At 45.7% G+C, this 19,784-nt stretch overlaps 1 protein-coding gene across 1 annotated transcript; it reads left to right on the plus strand.

The window, feature by feature from the left end:
* The first annotated feature begins 526 nt into the window (after positions 1–526).
* On the plus strand, positions 527–19,181 carry nuak1b (NUAK family, SNF1-like kinase, 1b). The gene is made up of 7 exons (XM_062390574.1): positions 527–1,742; positions 6,569–6,689; positions 11,002–11,153; positions 12,273–12,338; positions 12,465–12,584; positions 14,183–14,315; positions 14,846–19,181. Exons 1-7 carry the CDS (start codon positions 1,428–1,430, stop codon positions 15,937–15,939), a joined length of 2,001 nt encoding a protein of 666 aa, XP_062246558.1. The 5' UTR covers positions 527–1,427; the 3' UTR covers positions 15,940–19,181.
* Positions 19,182–19,784: the final 603 nt, after the last annotated feature.

The following is a 19,784-nucleotide window of genomic DNA, read 5'->3' on the forward strand; positions in this document are numbered from 1 at the left end:
GATGACTATTGAGCTTTGAAGATGCTGGTATAGGCTGATTTGGTAATATTCTGATAAAAGCAAAGCTTCTTTTCCCCATGGGTCTTTTGTCCTAATGCTAAATCAGTCAGCTGATAACAATTAAAGATATTCACTGAAAGAGACGAGAGTGGTATCGACATGTTTCTCAGTGTATTTTCTAAAAACGTTAGATTATTGGATGTCCATGTGCCTCTTAGAGAGAAGTAGATAATGATTTGTATTTGAGTTATGAATGGCTGACGCATTTTTGGGGGGGAAAGAGATGACGTTGAAGTGTATGTGTGTGTGTGTGTGTGTGTGTGTGTGTGTGTGTGGATGGGAGGGGGGGACGGGGGGAAACACATGAATCCTGGCTACGCCCCTGATATACCAGAGATGGCGAAAGGCAAGAGAGAAGACAGTGCAGGAGGAGGAGAAGGAGGAGGAGGTCTGCGTAAAACCCCGCCTCCGCCTTCGGATCCTTGCGCTTTCCTTATTCACAGCCTCTGACGTTGAGAATAGAGTGAGAGAGAGAGAGAGAGAGAGAGAGAGAGAAAGAGAGCGAGAGAGAGAGAGAAAGGAGAAGAGGGGAACAACACAGGAGAATCAAAAAGGAGACGAAAAAGAAAGGCAGAGGACGAAGACGAACACGGGGGGAGCAGCGGAACCACCATGGCAATGTCCAGAGCGCCTCAGCCTGAGCTGGTGTCCGAGCACAGCGCGCCTCTGCCTGAGTCGAGCCCGGCACGGAGCCTGCAGTCGCACAATAGACAGAGTCCGGATGAATGAGGCTCCGCTGCACCTGGGCCGCGGACAAAATGCGGGTCATCTTCATCCTAAACGCCGGTTTCGTCGCAGCTTTCTCGGCCCCCGTAGACGTGAGTCGGTGATGTCGGCAGCGTGTAGGATGACAGACGAGCCAGAATCAGACAGATCGTGCCAGTCAGTGAAAGAGTGACGGGATCAGACCCATTTATCCCGTTTTATTATTATTATTAGCATCATTATTATTATTACTACCGGAGGAGGGGCGTCGTTTTTTAAAGCAGCCTGCTCCTCAAACCTGTTATTACAACATTGGCACTAGAGTTCATGTGTATCAGGCTCCATGATTATGTATCAGGTTATTATAGACCGATAATAGACTCCTCGTGCTTAATCCATTAGTAGATTGATTATGTATCGATAATAACATGACTAGGTAGGAACCAGCTATGATCAGAGCCAAATGATCAACCAAGACAATCTGGAAATGTTTCCACGTGTTTTAACATGACTAGCAAGCTATGCGTTATTCCTTGTAATTTATTTATTTATTGTAACTATTATTAGGCCTTTAAGTATTATAGCATCAAGTAGGTAGTTTGAAATATATATTTTTTAAACAGCAGGGGTGCGTTGTTAAAACGCTTCCCCATATAGTTGAGATGGAAACCGCATATTTATCGCCCCAGCGGGGGGCAACCCGGCCCGAGGTCCCGGGAGCCGGGCAAACGTCAGCGGGAAAGGCGGTGGGCGGCGTTGGTGGTGGTGGTGGTGGTGACCTGCCCCGTTCTCCACCTCCAGCTGCTCCGCCGCCCGGCGCGGAGGTCCCGGCGAGCGGCGACGGGCGACGCTGCTCGGGCGTGAAGAAGCACCACCACAAGCACAACCTGAAGCACCGCTACGAGCTGCTGGAGACGCTGGGGAGAGGCACCTACGGGAAGGTCAAGAAGGCCATCGAGCGGCACTCCGGCAGAGAGGTGAGCCACTCGAGGGGAAACATCTGTCATGATGCCTTTAACCTGCCCTGACGCATGATTCTCAGGAGTTGCACATGTGGAAGTAGACAACTGGACCTGCTGGCATTTCACCTCTCATCCAAGGGGCTTCTTCACTTCTGTTCAGTGCTTTCTTCACTAGCCCCCTGGATAAAGAAGAAGCATTTGAAAAATAACTGAAGAAGTCTCTTGGATGAGAGGTGAACTGTCTTCAAGAAACAAGTCCAGATGGTTAAATGCACTCGTGCAACGCCTGCAGACTCAGTCCTTGTGTGCATGCATGTTTTTGTAATGCTCCCCAGTCCCCACTGCAAACATCAGTGGTCCTAAAATAAGCGTTGTTGCTCTCAGAGGCGAGTGCACCTCCTGCCACCACTGGGAGTTCCCCTTATGGTCAGAAATGCTCCCATGGGGCCAGGGAGCAGTTGCGGCACATGTCTGCTCCAAAGCAGGGCCACACGACCGGATGCTGGAGTGCAAATCCGGCTACTGACTGACTAATGCGACTCCAGTGGCCCCAGTGAGCATCATGTAAAACCAGCCAGCAGTCCGTCAGAGTTACTACAGTTTCCCACTCACATTCTCCCTGTAGTGTTTCGAAACATTTTAGACACAGTTTTCTCCTTTTGGTTTTGTTTTTATTCCTTTGTGATGGCGTGTGTGTGTTTGCTTTGCGTAGCCCACCACTGTCTGTTTCTTTCATGAAAAAGTTATTAGCACACTTGACCATAATAAAGCCACCATCTGCGGATGTCTCCAAAACATGTTCACGTGTGCCAAAGTTGGACCCCCGTGCCCAACCTGGCAGGACACAAGGAATTTTCCATGTGCTGAGAATGTCAGGGGGGGAACTTAGTATAGGTCAACAGTGTCCCTCAGTGGTTTCATTGCTCCTGGTACGCATATGTACTTGATAGGGGGAGCATAAATCCTCTGGTAGTGCTCGCTGGCTCTCTCTTGGCACATTATCCTTTTCTTCTGTATGTTTTCCCCTGTTCATTATTTCCATGGCAGCAAGACGAATGTGAAGTATTTCGCTTTCAGTTGCGTGGTAACATTGCACAATGTTTAAGTGCTGTACAGGTCAAAGTTTACTGTTTAGACATGAGAGATATAAAGACATTGTTTCCCTGTGATAGCACTAGCTGAGTCAAGAAGGGGGAGTAACAATCTTTGAACAAACTTTAGATCTGTTTACATTTATAATGTTTCTAACATCATGCAAGAAAGCACACCTTGTTTGCATTGATGCTTAAATTAGCCAAATACCCAAAACACACACACATAAATGTAGGACAGCAATCAGGAGCCCAATTTCTTTCATTCTCCCATTATCTGCATCACTCTTCCAAGCACCAGAGTCAGACTTAGAGTTAGAGCTCAGTAAAGTATGGGGCTTCCTTAGATTACACAGTTTTACGTGGGAGTTTGTATATCTCAGTTAAGGAAGCCCTCGAAGAATCAGCACCTCTACACATAGAGCTGGTCTGCCGGCCACCTCACGGGCCACATGTGTCTGGCAATGCAATGCTCGGGTTTACGCGACCTCTGACCCAGTGGAAGTCCCTTGCGTCCATATGGCAGATAGAGCAGCGTGGCGAGGCCGTTATGCAATCAACTCGACTCCCTGTGCCGTTTCCTGGCTCGCACCACAAACCAAATGAGAGGAGCAGAGATAACCCGACGAGGACGCAGACTGAGGAAGTACTGTGCATGACTGTGTACACACAAGTGTGGAGTGCACCGAAGGCACTGGAGGATGATTGATTAGATGTGGGCACATTCAGCGTGTCAGCGAAAAGTGGAACTGAGTGACTGTCTGCTTTAATCTGCAAAGCCATATGTAGGGCCGCTTGGCAGCCTCATGGAAACCCAGCATTATGTGAAGTGCAATTGATCATAGAGATCATAGAAGGGTTATGTTAAACATGCGCAGGCTCATGTGTTTGTGCATGCCTCTAGAAGATGTGTTTCATGTTTGTATACTAGTGAGAGAGATAGAAAGAGACGTGTGCGTCGTGCTGTATTATTTGCCATCTAGATTACGATAATGAAAAGGTCGTGGTGGCAAGCAGGCCTAAAATGGGCAGTGACACATGAAAGGCCATCCACAGCAGGAAATGAGATTGGAGGGGAAGGTTAATATCCTGTATGGGGGGGGGGGCACCCATCGCAGAGAGGAGGGGTGGGCAGCACAGAGACACAGGGAAACCCACCACCATAACAAGGGAGGGATGGCCTCAGTTAAAGCGGTCAGGGAGTCATATTAATATGAGCTTAAAGCACCAGATTACATCATTCCCCAAAAATGGATTCACAGGAGAGGTACGCGAGAGGTGAAAACACAGACATTCCTCAGCTATATGTGGTGCTGTTGATGAGGTATTATGACTCCTGGCTGTGTTTGAGAATATATAGTTTCCTGGAAGAGCTCTTACCCTTTCTATTTTCCCAGGCACGCGGTCACCACAACAAATGGTCGCGATCTTTTGAAAGTGTTGGGATGGGCGAGCTTGTGATGAATACTTCATCTATTTTAATGGCCTGAGAAAGCTGAGGAAGACGTCAGGCTCCGCTGAAGCGAACATGGACTTTCACTTGAAACTAGGTCGGTTGTGAACAAGGGCGTTGGGGGGTGGGGGGGGCAGACAAGACGGGCCCCATACCTGGCAGTGGCTAGTGTGGGCAGTAGTGCGGCGCCTGTTTACTGTGAGTGACAGTAATAGGGATCCACTTAAGGACAAGCGTAGCTGTGTCAGCCGACCCGGCCAGCTGGCAAGTGGCTGATCTGCAGTCCTGTTTAATGATCCACGTTGGGGTCAGGGCAGGCGAACATGAGGAGATCCACATAGATACCTGGCTTTGTCTCAAGCCCTTTGTGTGTGGGGGGGGGAGACAACATCATTTTTGGTTTTAGGCAGTAGTCTTACAGAAACATTTTGACTTGCCTCTGCCTGAAACTTTCTCACGTCTTAACTGTTCCTGACTTAATTCCTGCACTAAGTCCAGGAGGTCTTACATTCTAATTCTCTGTTGAGCACCAAAGTCAAAGATGTTGCTCACATTCTGGAAATGAAGTGCCGATGATTGCAATGAGGTAAAGGAAAACATGACTGTTAAGGCACAAACAACTTTTAGCAATTCAGAACACAGCATGTTGACCCCCACTCCAGACCCCAGCTTGTTTGTTATGGTATCATTTCTTTGAATTCTGTTTAATCAAGGCATTCTCTGGAAGGGAACTATTCCGGTTTGGGGTTATTTTTATTGATGTACACGGTAATTAGCTTGGCACTCTGCTACTGCCTGTGGTTTGGGCTGCGTGGAATGATGCTGGGCTCTTCAGAAGACACAGCTTAGCTAGGAGAGGACAAAAGTTTAAACCAACAGAATTTTGAGCGGACAGACTCTATACAGGCCGGATCAAAGCAAAACCCAGGACTCAATCAAAAATGTTTAGGCTACAATTATAGTGACATGTGCTGCACTGTGCTCTCGATCGGTTTATTTGGAGAGGGCCGCTAACCTCTCATTTAAGGAGTGCACTGAGTGGAAGTTTGAATGCATGCAGTTGCGGTTCACTCGTACTCCGGTGGCATTGCCATGACAGTGAAAAGCTGTCAAATCAAGTGCAGTTGAATCGGCTGCAGCTAACCCCTGTTGGCAAGGCAAGGAGACTGAATGGCTTCCCCAAGCCCAGCTAACTCTCCTCTGATTTCTCCATAAAACTCCCAGCAGGCCAGCTTTTCAAAAGTAGGCCATTGGCTGTTCCTAATCAGAATAAGTAAGAATAAGAGAGCGGTTACTGATGTAGTGTCCTCTCAAGGCCTTTTGAACAGCTTGGGAAACACAGCTTTGCAGGTTGAAACTGACATCAGATTTATGGAGGAGTTCTGACCTCGAGGCCTCCCTTACCCCCAGAAATCATGACAATTTCACACCTTTCCCACCTCAATTTCATGATGGTCATGGTCCTCACTGGCGCTCTGGGTGGCAATGTTGCTTGTTGAAAAATAATTTGAATGGACGTTTCATAATGTTTCTAATTAGAAACATGAAAGAAAAGAAGAAAATGGTGAACATTATACATGATAAACTTGCTGACATTAGCATATAGCACGAAGCATGTGTGTGTCTGAATCGTAGCAGAATATTCTTCTTGTTTTCTAACTACAGCTGCACCCGGGTAAACGGCTGCTAGGGAAACCACTGTGTTTTACCATGCAAGTCTGCCTTCTGATCTTTCTGTTAGAGAAGAGTTGGGGGGTCAGATCCTAGGTCCAGCCCAAACACTGACTAATACTTGGTTAAATGTAGGCTCTCGCCCTGAGAGAGTACAAAGCGAGCCTACATTATGGCTCCACGTGTCACGGGTTGTTTTTCTCCCCTTCATTTCGCTTCATCCAGAGTGGAGACTGAGTAAATTACACAGTGTGAGAAGATGATACCTCTGCTTGCTTGACTCATCTGGCTGTCATGTCAGCGAGGCTTGGTGATGAGGTCAAAGGTTGCTCTTTTGGCCCTATAGGACCCCTGAGAGGGGGAGGTAAATGAGCCAGATGAAGCACACAGAGTTTATTGGAGAAAGTGATGAAGCAATGAGCTACACACTGAGTCGGCCCACATGTTTGTACAGATATAATGATTGTGTTGTCTTGTAGTATTTTTTCACTGTTTTTATTTTAATTAAATTTCCCAAATTGAATCAACTTATCTCAGGGGAAAAGGGAACCTGTTTCACATGATGCACATAAGCTGTGTGTTACTGAAGATTTAGAGCTGATCAAAGTCTGCTCTTCTGGTTCCAGGTGGCAATCAAGTCCATTCGGAAGGAGAAGATCAAGGATGAGCAGGACATGGTTCACATTCGCAGAGAGATCGAGATCATGTCGTCGCTCCGCCACCCACACATCATCTCTATATATGAAGGTGAGGCTCTGCTGCATGACATGTCATTGCGCACACACACACACACACACACACACACACACACACACAACAAATAATACACTTTCATTTGACTGGATACGCGCATAAACAAAAAAGCACACATGTCCAAAATCCAGCCCTCCCTCAGCTCATGCAGCACTCGCGGCTTAAGCTGCAGGATTGTCGTGTTATGACATGCAGATGTCATAATAAGACCTGGACTGCGGTTCTGGGATGTTATTCATCTTCTGTCTGGCCGCCTGGGCCAGTAAAAGTCTGGATCGCTGTCAATGCATGTGTGCTGGTGTGTGATGAAAGTTTGTGTGCATAAGAGAGGTGGTATTCTAAGGGATTGCCTCTCCCACATCTGAGAGGTCTCATCCCTTGTCTCCTCTGGTCTTGATCTCAGGGCCAGACATCTGCGGATACTTAGGGACAACTGCAGCTGGGAACCAGACTCTACTTGTCCGGTGTGTGTGTGTGTGTGTGTGTGTGCGTGTTCCTTTGTACGTTTTTGTATAAATATGTGCCGGTGAGGTGAGCATGCATTTAGACATTGGATTGACCCCGGTCACCCAGACCTGCACCCTGCCTGACTCTGGTCCAGTGCTTTTCAGAGGGAGGAAAGGGCTTTAAACTCTCCCTGGAGCAACATCAACGTATCTCTACCCCAGGAAGCAACTCTTTAAATGTCAAAGCCCTTGAGTCGGGCTAAAACAGCACACTTACTTACTCTTTCCGTTTTCGATATGAGCCCTTTCAAATGACCTTAACCTTACTAGAGGAAAACATACGGTGTAAAGGCTGAACAATTCCCACTGAACTTTTTCAACATATCGCTCGCTATTAATCATCTCTTATAACGTAGCTCGGGCCTATGTGCAGGCAATTAAAGTCACAAGGCTGTCAGTCAGTTTCATATGATTTGTGACTCGTGACAATTTTAATGCCTGTGTCAACAGAGCAACACTTTCAATGCCCTTTTCAGGCTAGCTGCCCCAGCACAATGTGTGTGTGTGCCACTGCTCAAACTGGCTTACCAACTCTCCTTTGTTCAGTATCAGAGTCCCCAGGTCGTTATCGGTAACGTGTATATGTGACAAACATCACTATTTGTCATGGGAACGTGCCAGTAGTCAGCTGGAGAGCGGAAGTGCAGCCGGGGGTTTTATGCATTTGAGAAGAGAATGATTAAAAGAACACCCAGTTTTGTAAACTTGGAGGATCCTTTTCCTGTGTGCGCTGCCTCCCTTTTAAAAACGCTGCACTCCACCAAACACACTCATTGCACGCAGTCTTTTGGTGTTTCCCCTCAAACCCAGCGTTTACTGTTGTGGCCTGGCCTCTGCCCAGCCTCGCTTTAGAGATATATAGGAGGCCCTGAGATTTGTGTATCTGGCAACACCCTCTTCAACAGCCCCTGCTAACTGCCTTGTGTGAAGCAAAGCTGAACCAGATGTGTGTGTGAAGAGAGATTTTCTACCACTCCCTCACATTCTGCATCCCTCAGCATGCTGTGCGGGGCATTTAAAAAGCGGATTTTGCTCTTCGCTCCTCAGGCGATAGCATGTAGCCCCGTTGCCCCCCTCTTAAAACAAATAGTCAAACCCGAAGAATGCTGTAAATGTGCAAATTGATACAGCCAAATAAAACATTACTAGCACGTTCATGTTTGCAGAAAGAGATGGTTTAAGTAAAACTACGCCCGACGAGGCAAAGACACATTAAAGGAAAAGTTAAAAGTATTGCAAGAGTTAGATGAGACGTTTGATATGACTTTGACAGTAAATGTAACACAAGCAGCTGGTTAGCTGAAGTAGTCTAACACATAACCCATCTAGAAAAGCAGAACTTGTTGTATAGTGTGTAAATCAGTAAGATTGGATGGCGCTGGGAGACAGACTTTTTTACCTTGGGGCACAGACTAAGCTAAGCTTCACAGCAGCTGGCCAAAGCTTCACATATTTACCAAAGAGATATGAGACTGGTATCAATCTTTTCCTGAAATTCTTGGCAAGAGACAAGTATTTCCCAGTAACATTGAACCAATTCTTTTTGGGGAGTGAAAGGGGGAAATGAGATGGACACATAAACTCAGAACAGACTTAAAACCATTCACCCTGCTGTGAACAAAGAGCCACATTTTTTTTATTGTACTCATTATACTGCATTCTCCAAAGGTGACATACACCTATGGTGAGTTAAAGCCTGTAGATATGTTGTAATGGTAGTTAAGTCCTCAAAATACACCAGTTTGGGGGAAAAACAACTATTCCTACAGCATTAAAATACTTAAAACCAGAAAAGTATTCAGCTTTAAGTGTTTGCGTCTTTATGGTCTGCAGCATTAGTTCACTACCACTCTTCTGGAATACACTGTAATACTTCTCGGCTTTTTGCCTCTTAAGCAATAGCTGTCTATCATCAGCGAAGGCGATGGGACAATAGGTGCTAATTAGTCAGATTTGAGGGCCTGACCTCTTAACAAAGCCCAGTGAGTGACAGCATGGCTGTGGCGGTGGCTGTTGTACCCAACAGGCCGTAACAAACCCAAGTTATGTAAGCCAGGTAATTACTTCAACCCCAGGGGTCAAGGGTAAATGGGAATGCAAGCTGAGAACAACCCCAACCATGGATCAGCGCAAATGTCACCCTAGGTCACCGCTCCGTCCACCAATCGGAGGGCAGCATGGACTCTGCCCGCCCAGGCTGCTTGGCTCACGTCCCGTCTGTTACTTCTACAAAGCGGCCAGACGGTCACAATCAGGGAGCATTACCATCACTCAGCAACTTTGTGTTTTTGTAGAGGATTATATCTTTAAAAGGACCCTGGTGGAGGTAGCGGAGGGGGGTGAGGAAAGTAGTGTGACAAACTATGAAGGTGCTCACTCAAGGGTGCAGAAAGCAGAGGCCCTCACCCCGGCGACCCCGCTGTGTGGGAAAATCCAGCCGCACAATGCAGAGCAACATGGTGGACTGTGTTGTTGTCATCTCCTCAGTGTTCCCTTGGCCTTTTCCCCCCCCTCTCTCTCCTTCCCTCTCCTCTGCCTAACCACTGTCATTCCCTTCATGCCAAGGCACTGGGAGAGAAAGGAAGTTGCCAAGTTGAAATTATACACTACGGGACTAAATACTGAGACAGAATGGTGTGTTTGATGAGCTGCAGCTGCATCTAATGCATCACAGTAATACCACTGTAACAACACTGATTTCCCCTCAGTCACTGGAAGTGTAGCAATTCACCGTTTTAATTGAAATGATCCTGTAAAACACAAAAACCCAACTGATCATGCTGTTGTCTCTTTTAAAAGCCAATTGGAAGCTATATTGTAGGATTGTACGATTATGCTTCATAATTAGTCAGGACTTTAATTTGATATATTCTTCATCTCTTAGAATTTGATCCCTTAATTTTGTTATTGTAACAACACTTCTTTATCTTCACATGCCATCCCACCGATGACAATAAATAAATAAGTACAATTGTTACAATCAATAGTCCATATATGGGTTGTATCTTATTAACAAAATTTAGGTAACAAGAGAAAAGGAAATAAATGAACAGTAATAATTACAGTAACTGAAAATGAAAATGAAACTAGTAGACAGAAAAAAAAGAAAGCGAGGGTCAAAAAAGGAAAAAATAAGTGGAAAAGGAAACATAAATAATTAATAATAAATCATAATTATTAGCAAATGTGAACATAATGGAGAACAAATAAAGGAAATAACATAGTTTCCATTATCGTTCACTCTCTGATAATTCGTTTTAGGGGTAATCACCTGCTGTTGTAATATTTTTGTGACAGACTTGAGAGTGTGAGATTGTGTTGGGACCTGGGACGTGTCAGGGGCCATCGCGTGATCCTCCACGATGATAACTCCTTTTTGTTCTTGTCCCAGTTCCTGCCTTCTCTCAGTTTTCTTTTTTTTCACTGGTCTCTCCACTCACTCCGGTCTCTGAGGAGTGGGCTTGATTGAGTTAACAGCCCCTCCCGGCGATGTTGTGAAGGAGCCAAACTCATGAGGTGGGGTTTGGGGTGATGTCACCTTGGGAGAAGTGTATAGATGTAATGTGCTTCTCTGAAATCTGGATTCCTGCTCCGAAACTTAAGCAGGGATGCGTGTGTGTGTGTGTGTCAGCTGTTTCCCTCTGTATTTTACATAACAACGTGTTATTGTAATGTGATAGAACGTACATGGCCCGACTTTAAAGATTGTCCTCCCACCTCTCCTGCTCTTAATGTAGATGTTCTTTCCCTGAAAGTACATATCAGTGAACTCCCAATTTTTTTCTTTCCTATTTTCTCAGTGTTTGAGAACAAGGACAAGATCGTGATTGTGATGGAGTATGCCAGCAAGGGCGAGCTGTACGACTACATCAGCGAGCGCAGGCGCCTGAGCGAGCGGGAGACGCGACACTTCTTCAGACAGATAGTCTCCGCCGTACACCACTGCCACAAGGTGAGACAACCCATACTGTACTTTACATACAGAAAAAACACATGCACATTTATTTCCTGCCCACCTTAAATATCTGTTTTTCTCTCTCACACAAGCGCACATACACACAGTCTTTATTTTCCAGGCTTTTTTGTTACATTAACCATGCACCTCCGCACTCAGTCATATAGCCAGTTAATCTGCAGGCCCTACTCCGTATGCTTTTCTTGGCGTGCTGGTCGAAGGGAGTCATCTGTTTCTGAGTGGAGATGAAACACAGGCCAGTTTAATTCATGCTTATGCCCTCTGCACCAAACAAGCCTTAATTCTGCGCCTCATCTGTTGACACGCTGATGGACGTCCCAAGATACCCCCTAAGCTTTCCCCCCTGAAGATGTCTATCCAGCCACACCCCGCATCAACCCTCGTTCCACACCTCAGTAATTCCCATCATACTCCCAAGCTCCCACGGCCCTTGTAGGACGGTCTCCTCCTGCCACACTCTTTCCCAGCTGGAGATAGAGATGATGTCATGCTCCTAAGATAGGAGTCCCAAACTGCTGTGCGCGATGAATCATCACTACCATGCACATCCTCCCGTCGGGTGGGGTGACGTGAGTCACTGACACCACGAGCAAGAAGCTATTTCTTCTTTTGTATCCACCAATCAGGGTGAGATCCCCTGCTAGGCCGTAACCAATAGGAGATGCCACGCAGAGCACGACCAGGTGGCTAAAGTGAAGTCAGACCACATCTGAGCGGTGATCTGTCTGTCTGCATACCACAAGTTCATTCTTTTTTTTCTTTTTTTTAACAGTTTAGTTGTTTTTTAATCCAAAGATGCTGTGAGAACATAATTCATACATGATGGTAATTGCAGGCTCAGCTTTACGTGACACATGTGAGTGGATTTGAAAAAAGAAATTGCAGCATGTCAGCATAAAGACCCCAGAGGGGACAGGAGCAATTAAAGAGAACTAGACCAACAGGCCTTGATTCCCCCCGAGAGACACAGGCTAACACTGTCAGAGCAAATCATCTGTTCACACAAAGGATCCACTCCACAATACTTGGATCCATCTCTCTTGAATGAATACATTGATTCATCCTTTAATCATTTTGTAACTCTTTGTGTTTCAGAATGGAGTGGTGCACAGGGATCTAAAACTGGAAAATGTGCTACTGGATGAAAACTGTAATATTAAGGTTTGTCCTAGATCTGTGATGCGTTGGACTGAAATACCTCACCTCAAAGGACCTTTGCATGAGATTAGCTATCATGAGGCTGGTGTAAAAAGGAAAGAGAAATGACACGTACTCCTGTCTCCACAGATTGCTGACTTTGGGCTGTCGAACCTCTACCACAAGGACAAGCTGCTGCAAACCTTCTGCGGGAGCCCGCTCTACGCTTCGCCAGAGATCGTCAATGGGAGACCGTACCGTGGGCCAGAGGTGAGGCCCGCTGAACCGAACCGTGACAATGACTTAATCCCTAGAATTTAATTTCCAGGACCTGCTCTCCTTTTGTGTAGCCATCCTTATCATTATCGTCCTTCCTGGTTCTCACCGTATGTAGCTTTTATCATCGTTTGGGATTGTCGTCATCATCAGGCCGTACACAAAGTTGTGGGTCAGATTTAGTTTCTGGTTCTTTGATGGGATTACTGTTCGTTTCCAGTCAGAGGGAGGTCTCTCCGGCAACAACACAGTGGGTCCGCCCAGAAACCCTCTGCATCCCTCCCCAGTCCTCTCCTTCCTACGCCTGGCGTCTTTGAAGTGAGGAACTGGAGGATAGAATTTGCTCATTTTTCTCCTGTGCTTAATGGGATAGAAATGAGCGCCACGGTCAAAGTCAAATAGTTTTGGTTAAAGAAAGAGTGAAAACATCTCCTCAAAGCCACTTATCTGGAAATTCCAAAGTCGCTCTGAAGGGCGTCGGCTCTGGAATCCCATCAGATCCATAAGACAAAGCAGCGGAGGGAGGGGAAAAAAAAGTTGCACTTTCAGATTTAGATTTCAAGTCCAACCGTTCAATTTTGCGTAATTCACTATAATTTACTATAGAGTGCTAAAAACGACAGCAGTCCGATTGCGATCGAAATTACAGAACCTCAGTTTGGGGTGAGGCCACAAATTACAGCAAACACAGGCAGCAAAAATAGAACTAAACAATAGTGCGTGCCCTGTCTCGCCCTCAGGAATGGACCAATGGCAGCAGGAGAGTGAAATTATTTTTTGATGTGGGTTCCAGAGCCTTTTAGAGGAAGTACACCAGCTCCTTAACTGGTCCTATCTGATTTCCACTTCCTTGACTATGTCTCATAGCCTCAGAGCTGCCATCAGCAGCAAATTCCTCAGGACATCTCATCCTCCCCTAACCGCAGTCACCTCACACATGCACACAATACATTTACAGCTCTGTCACACACACACAGACACACACACACACACAGTGAGATGGGTCATCCGCTGATCACTGAGTGGCAGCCCGTCTCCGCTCAGTCTTCAGGAGCTCAGGATATCACAACGCTGCCATCTCTGCTGGACTCATTACACCGTCTCGTCTCCCAACCGCTTCCCCCTCGGCTGCTGCTCCTCCTCATGCCCCAGACACAAAGTCTTATGTAACCGCTAACTTAGAGAGCCTCACTGCATTAGGTTGGTGGTCGGAAAGTTCTTGCTTCTGCCTGACAGAGCAGGAGAGAATGGGAGGGTGAAAGGGTAAGGGCTGGGGTCGGGTGAGTGGATGTGTGTGTGAAAACGAGACATTTCCCACCAGAGAACTGGAGTTTGTCATGATTTCTATAAAAGCCAAGCCAAAGAGTATCTTTGTCTAAAATGTTCCAACATGTGAGATGTAAGTGTGAAAAGGTGTTTATTGTGCTGAGCAAGTCGAATGCATTGAATAACTAAATAAAACAAGACAGGGATATTTTTATCTATCTATTATTTTCTGTATGTATAACAGTATCTCCACCTCACGCTGTGGGCTGTGTTTGTTTTGTGTGACTGAATGAACAAGCTCATGACGATGTTTTCCTTTTCACCAGGTGGACAGCTGGGCTCTGGGCGTGCTGTTGTACACCCTGGTCTACGGGACCATGCCATTCGATGGGGGAGACCATAAGAACCTCATTCGCCAGATTAGCAACGGCGAGTACAAAGAGCCCACTCAGTCCTCAGGTACGACTGGAACCTTTGACTCTGTATATTTAGTCATGGCAGGAAAACACATCTGCCCTTTATACAAACAACATGTGAGAGTGAGAAATACCATTTATTTGTATTGTATCACACTAGAATTACAGAATTGGAAACAGAGGAACTATAAAACTATTTTCTTTTCAAGCTTTTATTTTTGAGTTCTGAATGTTGCTAAACCAGCATAGACACGTGGATGTTTGACTTTGTTCACTGTCATTGTGTTGTCTTATTTTACTGTGGATTTTGAGGTTTACACAAGACAAAATTATTAAAAGTAACCATGAAAAATATTGAGGGATTTTTTTATCGCAGTAAAAACACTATGTAGCTGCTTTTAGACATGCACTGAACTTCACAGTCCCTCCGTATGTCAGAGTGAGACTTCTCCACTCCACCTCTCCATTCAGTGCTCAGTAAAGCAATATATTCTTATCAGATTGCAATAATTTTATTGTCAAGTGTTGTGTTGTATGAGACAGCATACAGATGTTCTTGTTGTCTGCCGCCAGATGCCCGTGGACTGATCCGCTGGATGCTGATGGTGAACCCTGACCGCCGGGCCACAGTTGAGGACATAGCTAATCACTGGTGGGTAAACTGGGGCTGGAAGAACAGTGTGTGTGACTGCGAGACCCAACGTGACCACGGAGGCTCGCCCATGCTGGCCCGCTTCATCGACTGGCAGAATCGCACTGAGCCACGTGGTTCTGGAGCCAAAGCTGCGGCCATGCCCCAGCTGCTGCGCCAGAGGCCCAAAAAGTCCAAGAAGGAAAATGTTGAAGGGGGACAGACGCACTGCGGAGCAGAGGACAAGCCGGGTCTAAAGAGACCCAAGGGCATCCTGAAGACCAGGGTCACTGAGGAGCAGCAGGCAGCCTGTCTGGATGGAGTGGAGTTGGGCCAGACGGCACTGCCTCAACAAGCTGAAGGGGGAGAGGAGGCCTCAAGTCCAGACCCAGAGGAAGAGGAGCCGATTCTGGGAGGAGGCTCGACAGCGAAGATAGTGCCCTCTCTGCCCAAGAAAGGCATCTTGAAGAACAACCAACAGCGGGAATCAGGGTACTACTCCTCCCCGGAGCGTAGCGAGTCCTCGGAGCTTTTAGGAGGGGCCAGTATGTCTCTACTCGCCACCTCCCCACCCAAGAGAATGATGGGGAGAAAAGGCATCTTGAAGCGAAATGGCAAGTACTCCACCTACAGCGGGCCTCCCTCAGCAGCAGCATTGGCCGGAGTTCATGGCGAGCCTCCTCCATCGACTGATGCCGGTCTGTCACGCAGTCAGAGTCGGCCCTCCAGCATAGTCGGGGAGGACAGCTCTGTCCTGTCCCTGTCGCCCACTTCTCTAAGCGGGGCAGAGTGGCATCCTTCCACCCAGCACCTCCGCCCGAACATCAGGGCATGCGCCTCGGCCGAAAACCTGCTGCAGCTCGCCAACTTCAAGGGCTTCCAGGCAGCCCCGCCTCTCCAGGGACCCAAGTTCGGCCGCTGCTCCAAAACGAAAGGCTCCCCGGCGGACAATGGCAGCTTCTCCTTGCTGGGGGACCTCGAGGACATGACTCAGGTGTACCAGCAAGCCCTGGACATCAGCGGCAACCTCACCTAACACTCGGGTGGCAATGAGAGAAGAAGCAGAGGGAGTTAAACCTGAGTGTGTGCGTGTATGTGTGTGCACAGATGTATGTGGGCGGCATTAACGACCAGTGCGTTACTGGGATACACCTTTTTTGGAAGCTGCGGCTTCTCGAAATAGGACTGAAGTCTTGAAGGAAATGATCTACATCTACACACACACGTGCACACACTTAGGTGAACTTCTCTGGCCAGAGGAAATTCAGTTAGGGCTTTGTGAACAGGAGAGAGGAGGAGAGGGAGCTGGCACGGGAGAATGCCACCCAGTCTGCTTTCTCGGCCCGCCCATAGACTTTGCTGTGTTCAACATGTTTACATATTCAGCAAGAAGGCAAGTTAGAATCACAAACGCAGCGACCATGACACTGGTTGCCTCTCCTCGTACACCACCCAATCTTTGAGTTTGAGTTTACAAAAGCACCTTAAAACTCACACAGAGCACATGCTTTTGTGATCTTTACTTCCTTTGAAAAACAAACCAGGGTCTTGTTCCAAAAAAAAACTGACATTGCTGATTATTTATTAATAATGTTTTGCGTAGCTTTTTACTTTCATGTGCTAAACTGGTGGGCGCTGGCTGTTACTGGAAGAGTCTCCAACTCCAGGTGTGGAACTGACATATATAATTATGTTACTCGGTGATGAGAAACATATATATACTCAGCATATATAACTACGTCTGTGCATGTAAGAAACGCAGGCGATTATACCTTCATAAAAGCGTATGTCCTATATATGTGTATGATACTATGGACTATGTAGGAAGTGCCTTTTTTGATTCATAATAAAAAAATTATGTATGTCATTTCCTGAAAGTGGAGGGAAAAGCCAGGCCAACCTGTCACCAGTTGTGCTTTTTTTTTTTTTTCATGTTGTTTGTGAATGTGGAGAGACCCAGGGCCTTCGCCGCACAGCTGACTAGCTTTACTTATGTTGTGGTTCAAAGGTCAAACTGAGAGAGTTGAGATCAAACGCTCTCGTCCCCCCCCCCCCCCCCCATCCCATCCCTTCCCGTGCCTTCACACACTCACACACAGATATGCCAACATCTGCAGGCAGCCTCAGAACAACCTCCTCTGTGTTCTTTGTCAGTGTCTAAGCCCATAGTTGGGTTTGTCAGCAGTTTAGGTTGCTTGGTCGAACACAGATTAGCCGACAGCACCAGAGGTCTGCGGGGACTCACCTACATGTGGTGGAGGGAGATGGCACAGACACCATCTCACAGTCCTGGAATGTGCCTGGTGCTCCTTTGACCTGTCCACATTTACAGGGCTACCTGATCAAATAGGATCTTTTGTGTGAGATTTTTTTTTTTCCTACCAAAGATAAGTTAAGGTGTTTTCCCATTGTTGGACTGGTTAATATTTCACCCGGAGCGTTTCGAGAAAAGCCAAGTAAGGTTTTTTGTTTTTTTGCCAGCTGATGACACAGCGCATTCCTCAGACAAAAGGCTGGAGACATGTCGGTGCTCGAGATCGCTATCAGCTCCAGTCCGACTCAGCACAGGTGGGATCTGCGGTCCGCGCTGAGCCCTCCAGCTGTGTATACTAGTCCATTATTCCAACCGAGTACAATTAGCCAGCTATTGTTTCCATTTGTGAGTAAGAGAGCAGCAGAGCGTAGAGATTGATAGCTAGAGGGAGTTGAGAAAAGTGTGAAAGAGGGATGCACGGAGTGGTGCTGTAGATTAGAGAGGGCTTCTCCTGGAAAACAGGAGAGGTGAAGGAGATAGATTTCTTTTTGAGAAGGGATTGCACTGTAGATGAGTAAGAGTAAAGAAAAGTAAGTAGAAAGAGTAGATGGAACGTTTTTATTTTATACCAAAGATGTGAGGAAGCTTTGACAGGATTCAGGGGAACTAATATAGGGACTAATAAGATCCCTTTGGATTGAAATCACCACCACGTTGGCTGCGAGAGGCCGGAGGGTGTTGTTCTTGAGGGTCAGTGTGTGACTTTGTGTGTCCTGCATGGCCTTAGAAAGTGTGTTATGCTTTTAAGCAGCAGTGACAAAGGGAAGTGGGAAAACGGTGCCTGACATCCTAGATATCAGATTATGTGGATATAAAACCATGCAGTGGATGACCCCCGAGGAAAACCGGAGCACATGTTGAATGTTTCAGTGGTCGGCTCGTGTGAAGGAAAGGTCCTGGGTAGTCAAATGAAAGACCCGCTGCGTATTATATTGCATTTTATTGCCTTTTTGTATTGCATTTTTATTGTCAACTGGATTTACAGTGAGAAAATTATACTATGTTAGTATTTTGTTTTATTATGCTTCTGTTTTTGATTTTCCAAAATATAAGAAACTTTGTATTGCTTTATGTTATGGCAGAAAATACTTCCTTCCTCGAAGTGCTAAAATATCTCTCCAAAAAACAGAAAAAATTGGCTAAACTTAATTTCCCCTCTGTTTCGTTGTCGTAAGTGAAACCCATTAACCACATCCAAGTGGCAAAAACTGACTTTTTGGATTTTAAATTTCAAATCGAATAGGGGAAAATGAAAACATATGTACCCATATGTGGACAGGTGACGCTCTGAAAAATTTAAAAAATTGAACTTCAGCATCACCTCTACCAAAGCACAGGAGATCCAAACAGTCCCAAATGCTGGAACAGCATCTCGAGAATGGAAAAAAAGTGAAGATGAAACTTTAACTCTGCCAAACTGGAAATGGTGCATATCTGTTAGTTAGCAGAAAGTCTACTCATAGGAAAACTTGACTGGATATTGTTATGACAATAATAATAAGTTAGTATTATTATGTTATTTAAGTATTATTATTTTCGTTATGGCTCATTACTTTTGTTGGTGATTCTGGACTGCCAAGGTGGATTAAGTTGTGTGCCTTTGGTATCTTTTATTATCTTTTTTTTCTTTTTTTGATAATGAAACTTATTATCAATGTGTTTTTATACTTGTATTTATTGGTGATCAAGCCATTTAATTAGTTAAGTGCTCCGTGTCAATGCTTCGGCCAGCTTCAGGCAGTGTGTTGTGTTCAGAACATACTTCACGCGAACACGTGTTTGTTCAAAGTTAGAGTGGTATCATCTCATCGTGAAGCCAGTGCTCAAGTGTGCATTATAAGAAATAAATAGGGGTTCCTCAAATCTTATAAAATGTCTTAACTCATCCATTTTGGGTGTATTTCTACTCAACACAAAGCGTCTGTAGTACTGTATCAACTCAAATAAATGGATCTTGAAAGTTACACGTGTTTGATTTAATGTTTTTTGTTGTCCTCTTACTCCAGAGCTTTAAACATTCACTAATATGGGTTACATTTCACTTTAATTAGGATGTCCCCTTGAAGTGGCGAAGGAAAAACTGCTTTCCTTTTCATTTATTTCCAGCTAAACTTCCAATGGTCGCTTAAAACTTGGAAGACGCTTTTATTATGAACCATATTATTTGGACAAGTTATTTCTGGTTAGATCCAGTGGTTGAATTGGATAAGCTACTCCCACTTTCCACTGCTCCTCTTATTACAGCAGGACATGTGCAGGGAAAACTAAAACTGGAGAGATTGTCCCAATTTCTTTTCCGTTTTAAACATGTGTGACCCAAAAACGTATATGGCTGAATAAAGGAGGGCAACAGTGCTGATAGAGATTTATACATTGTTCATCTCCTTACTCTTACATAATGGATTACATTTATTCGTGGGGCAAGAGGGTTCGAGGCAAAATGCAAAACTAATAGAAAAGTAATTTGACTCCATTTGAATAGCTTTTGTTAAATCCTTGTGGTTTCAAATAATATGGCCCTGAAATTAGCCAATGTTTCCACACTGCTACTGTAGTTAAAGTTGAAT

Source organism: Platichthys flesus, chromosome 6 (genome assembly GCF_949316205.1).
Source record: "Platichthys flesus chromosome 6, fPlaFle2.1, whole genome shotgun sequence".
Lineage (NCBI taxonomy): Eukaryota > Metazoa > Chordata > Actinopteri > Pleuronectiformes > Pleuronectidae > Platichthys > Platichthys flesus.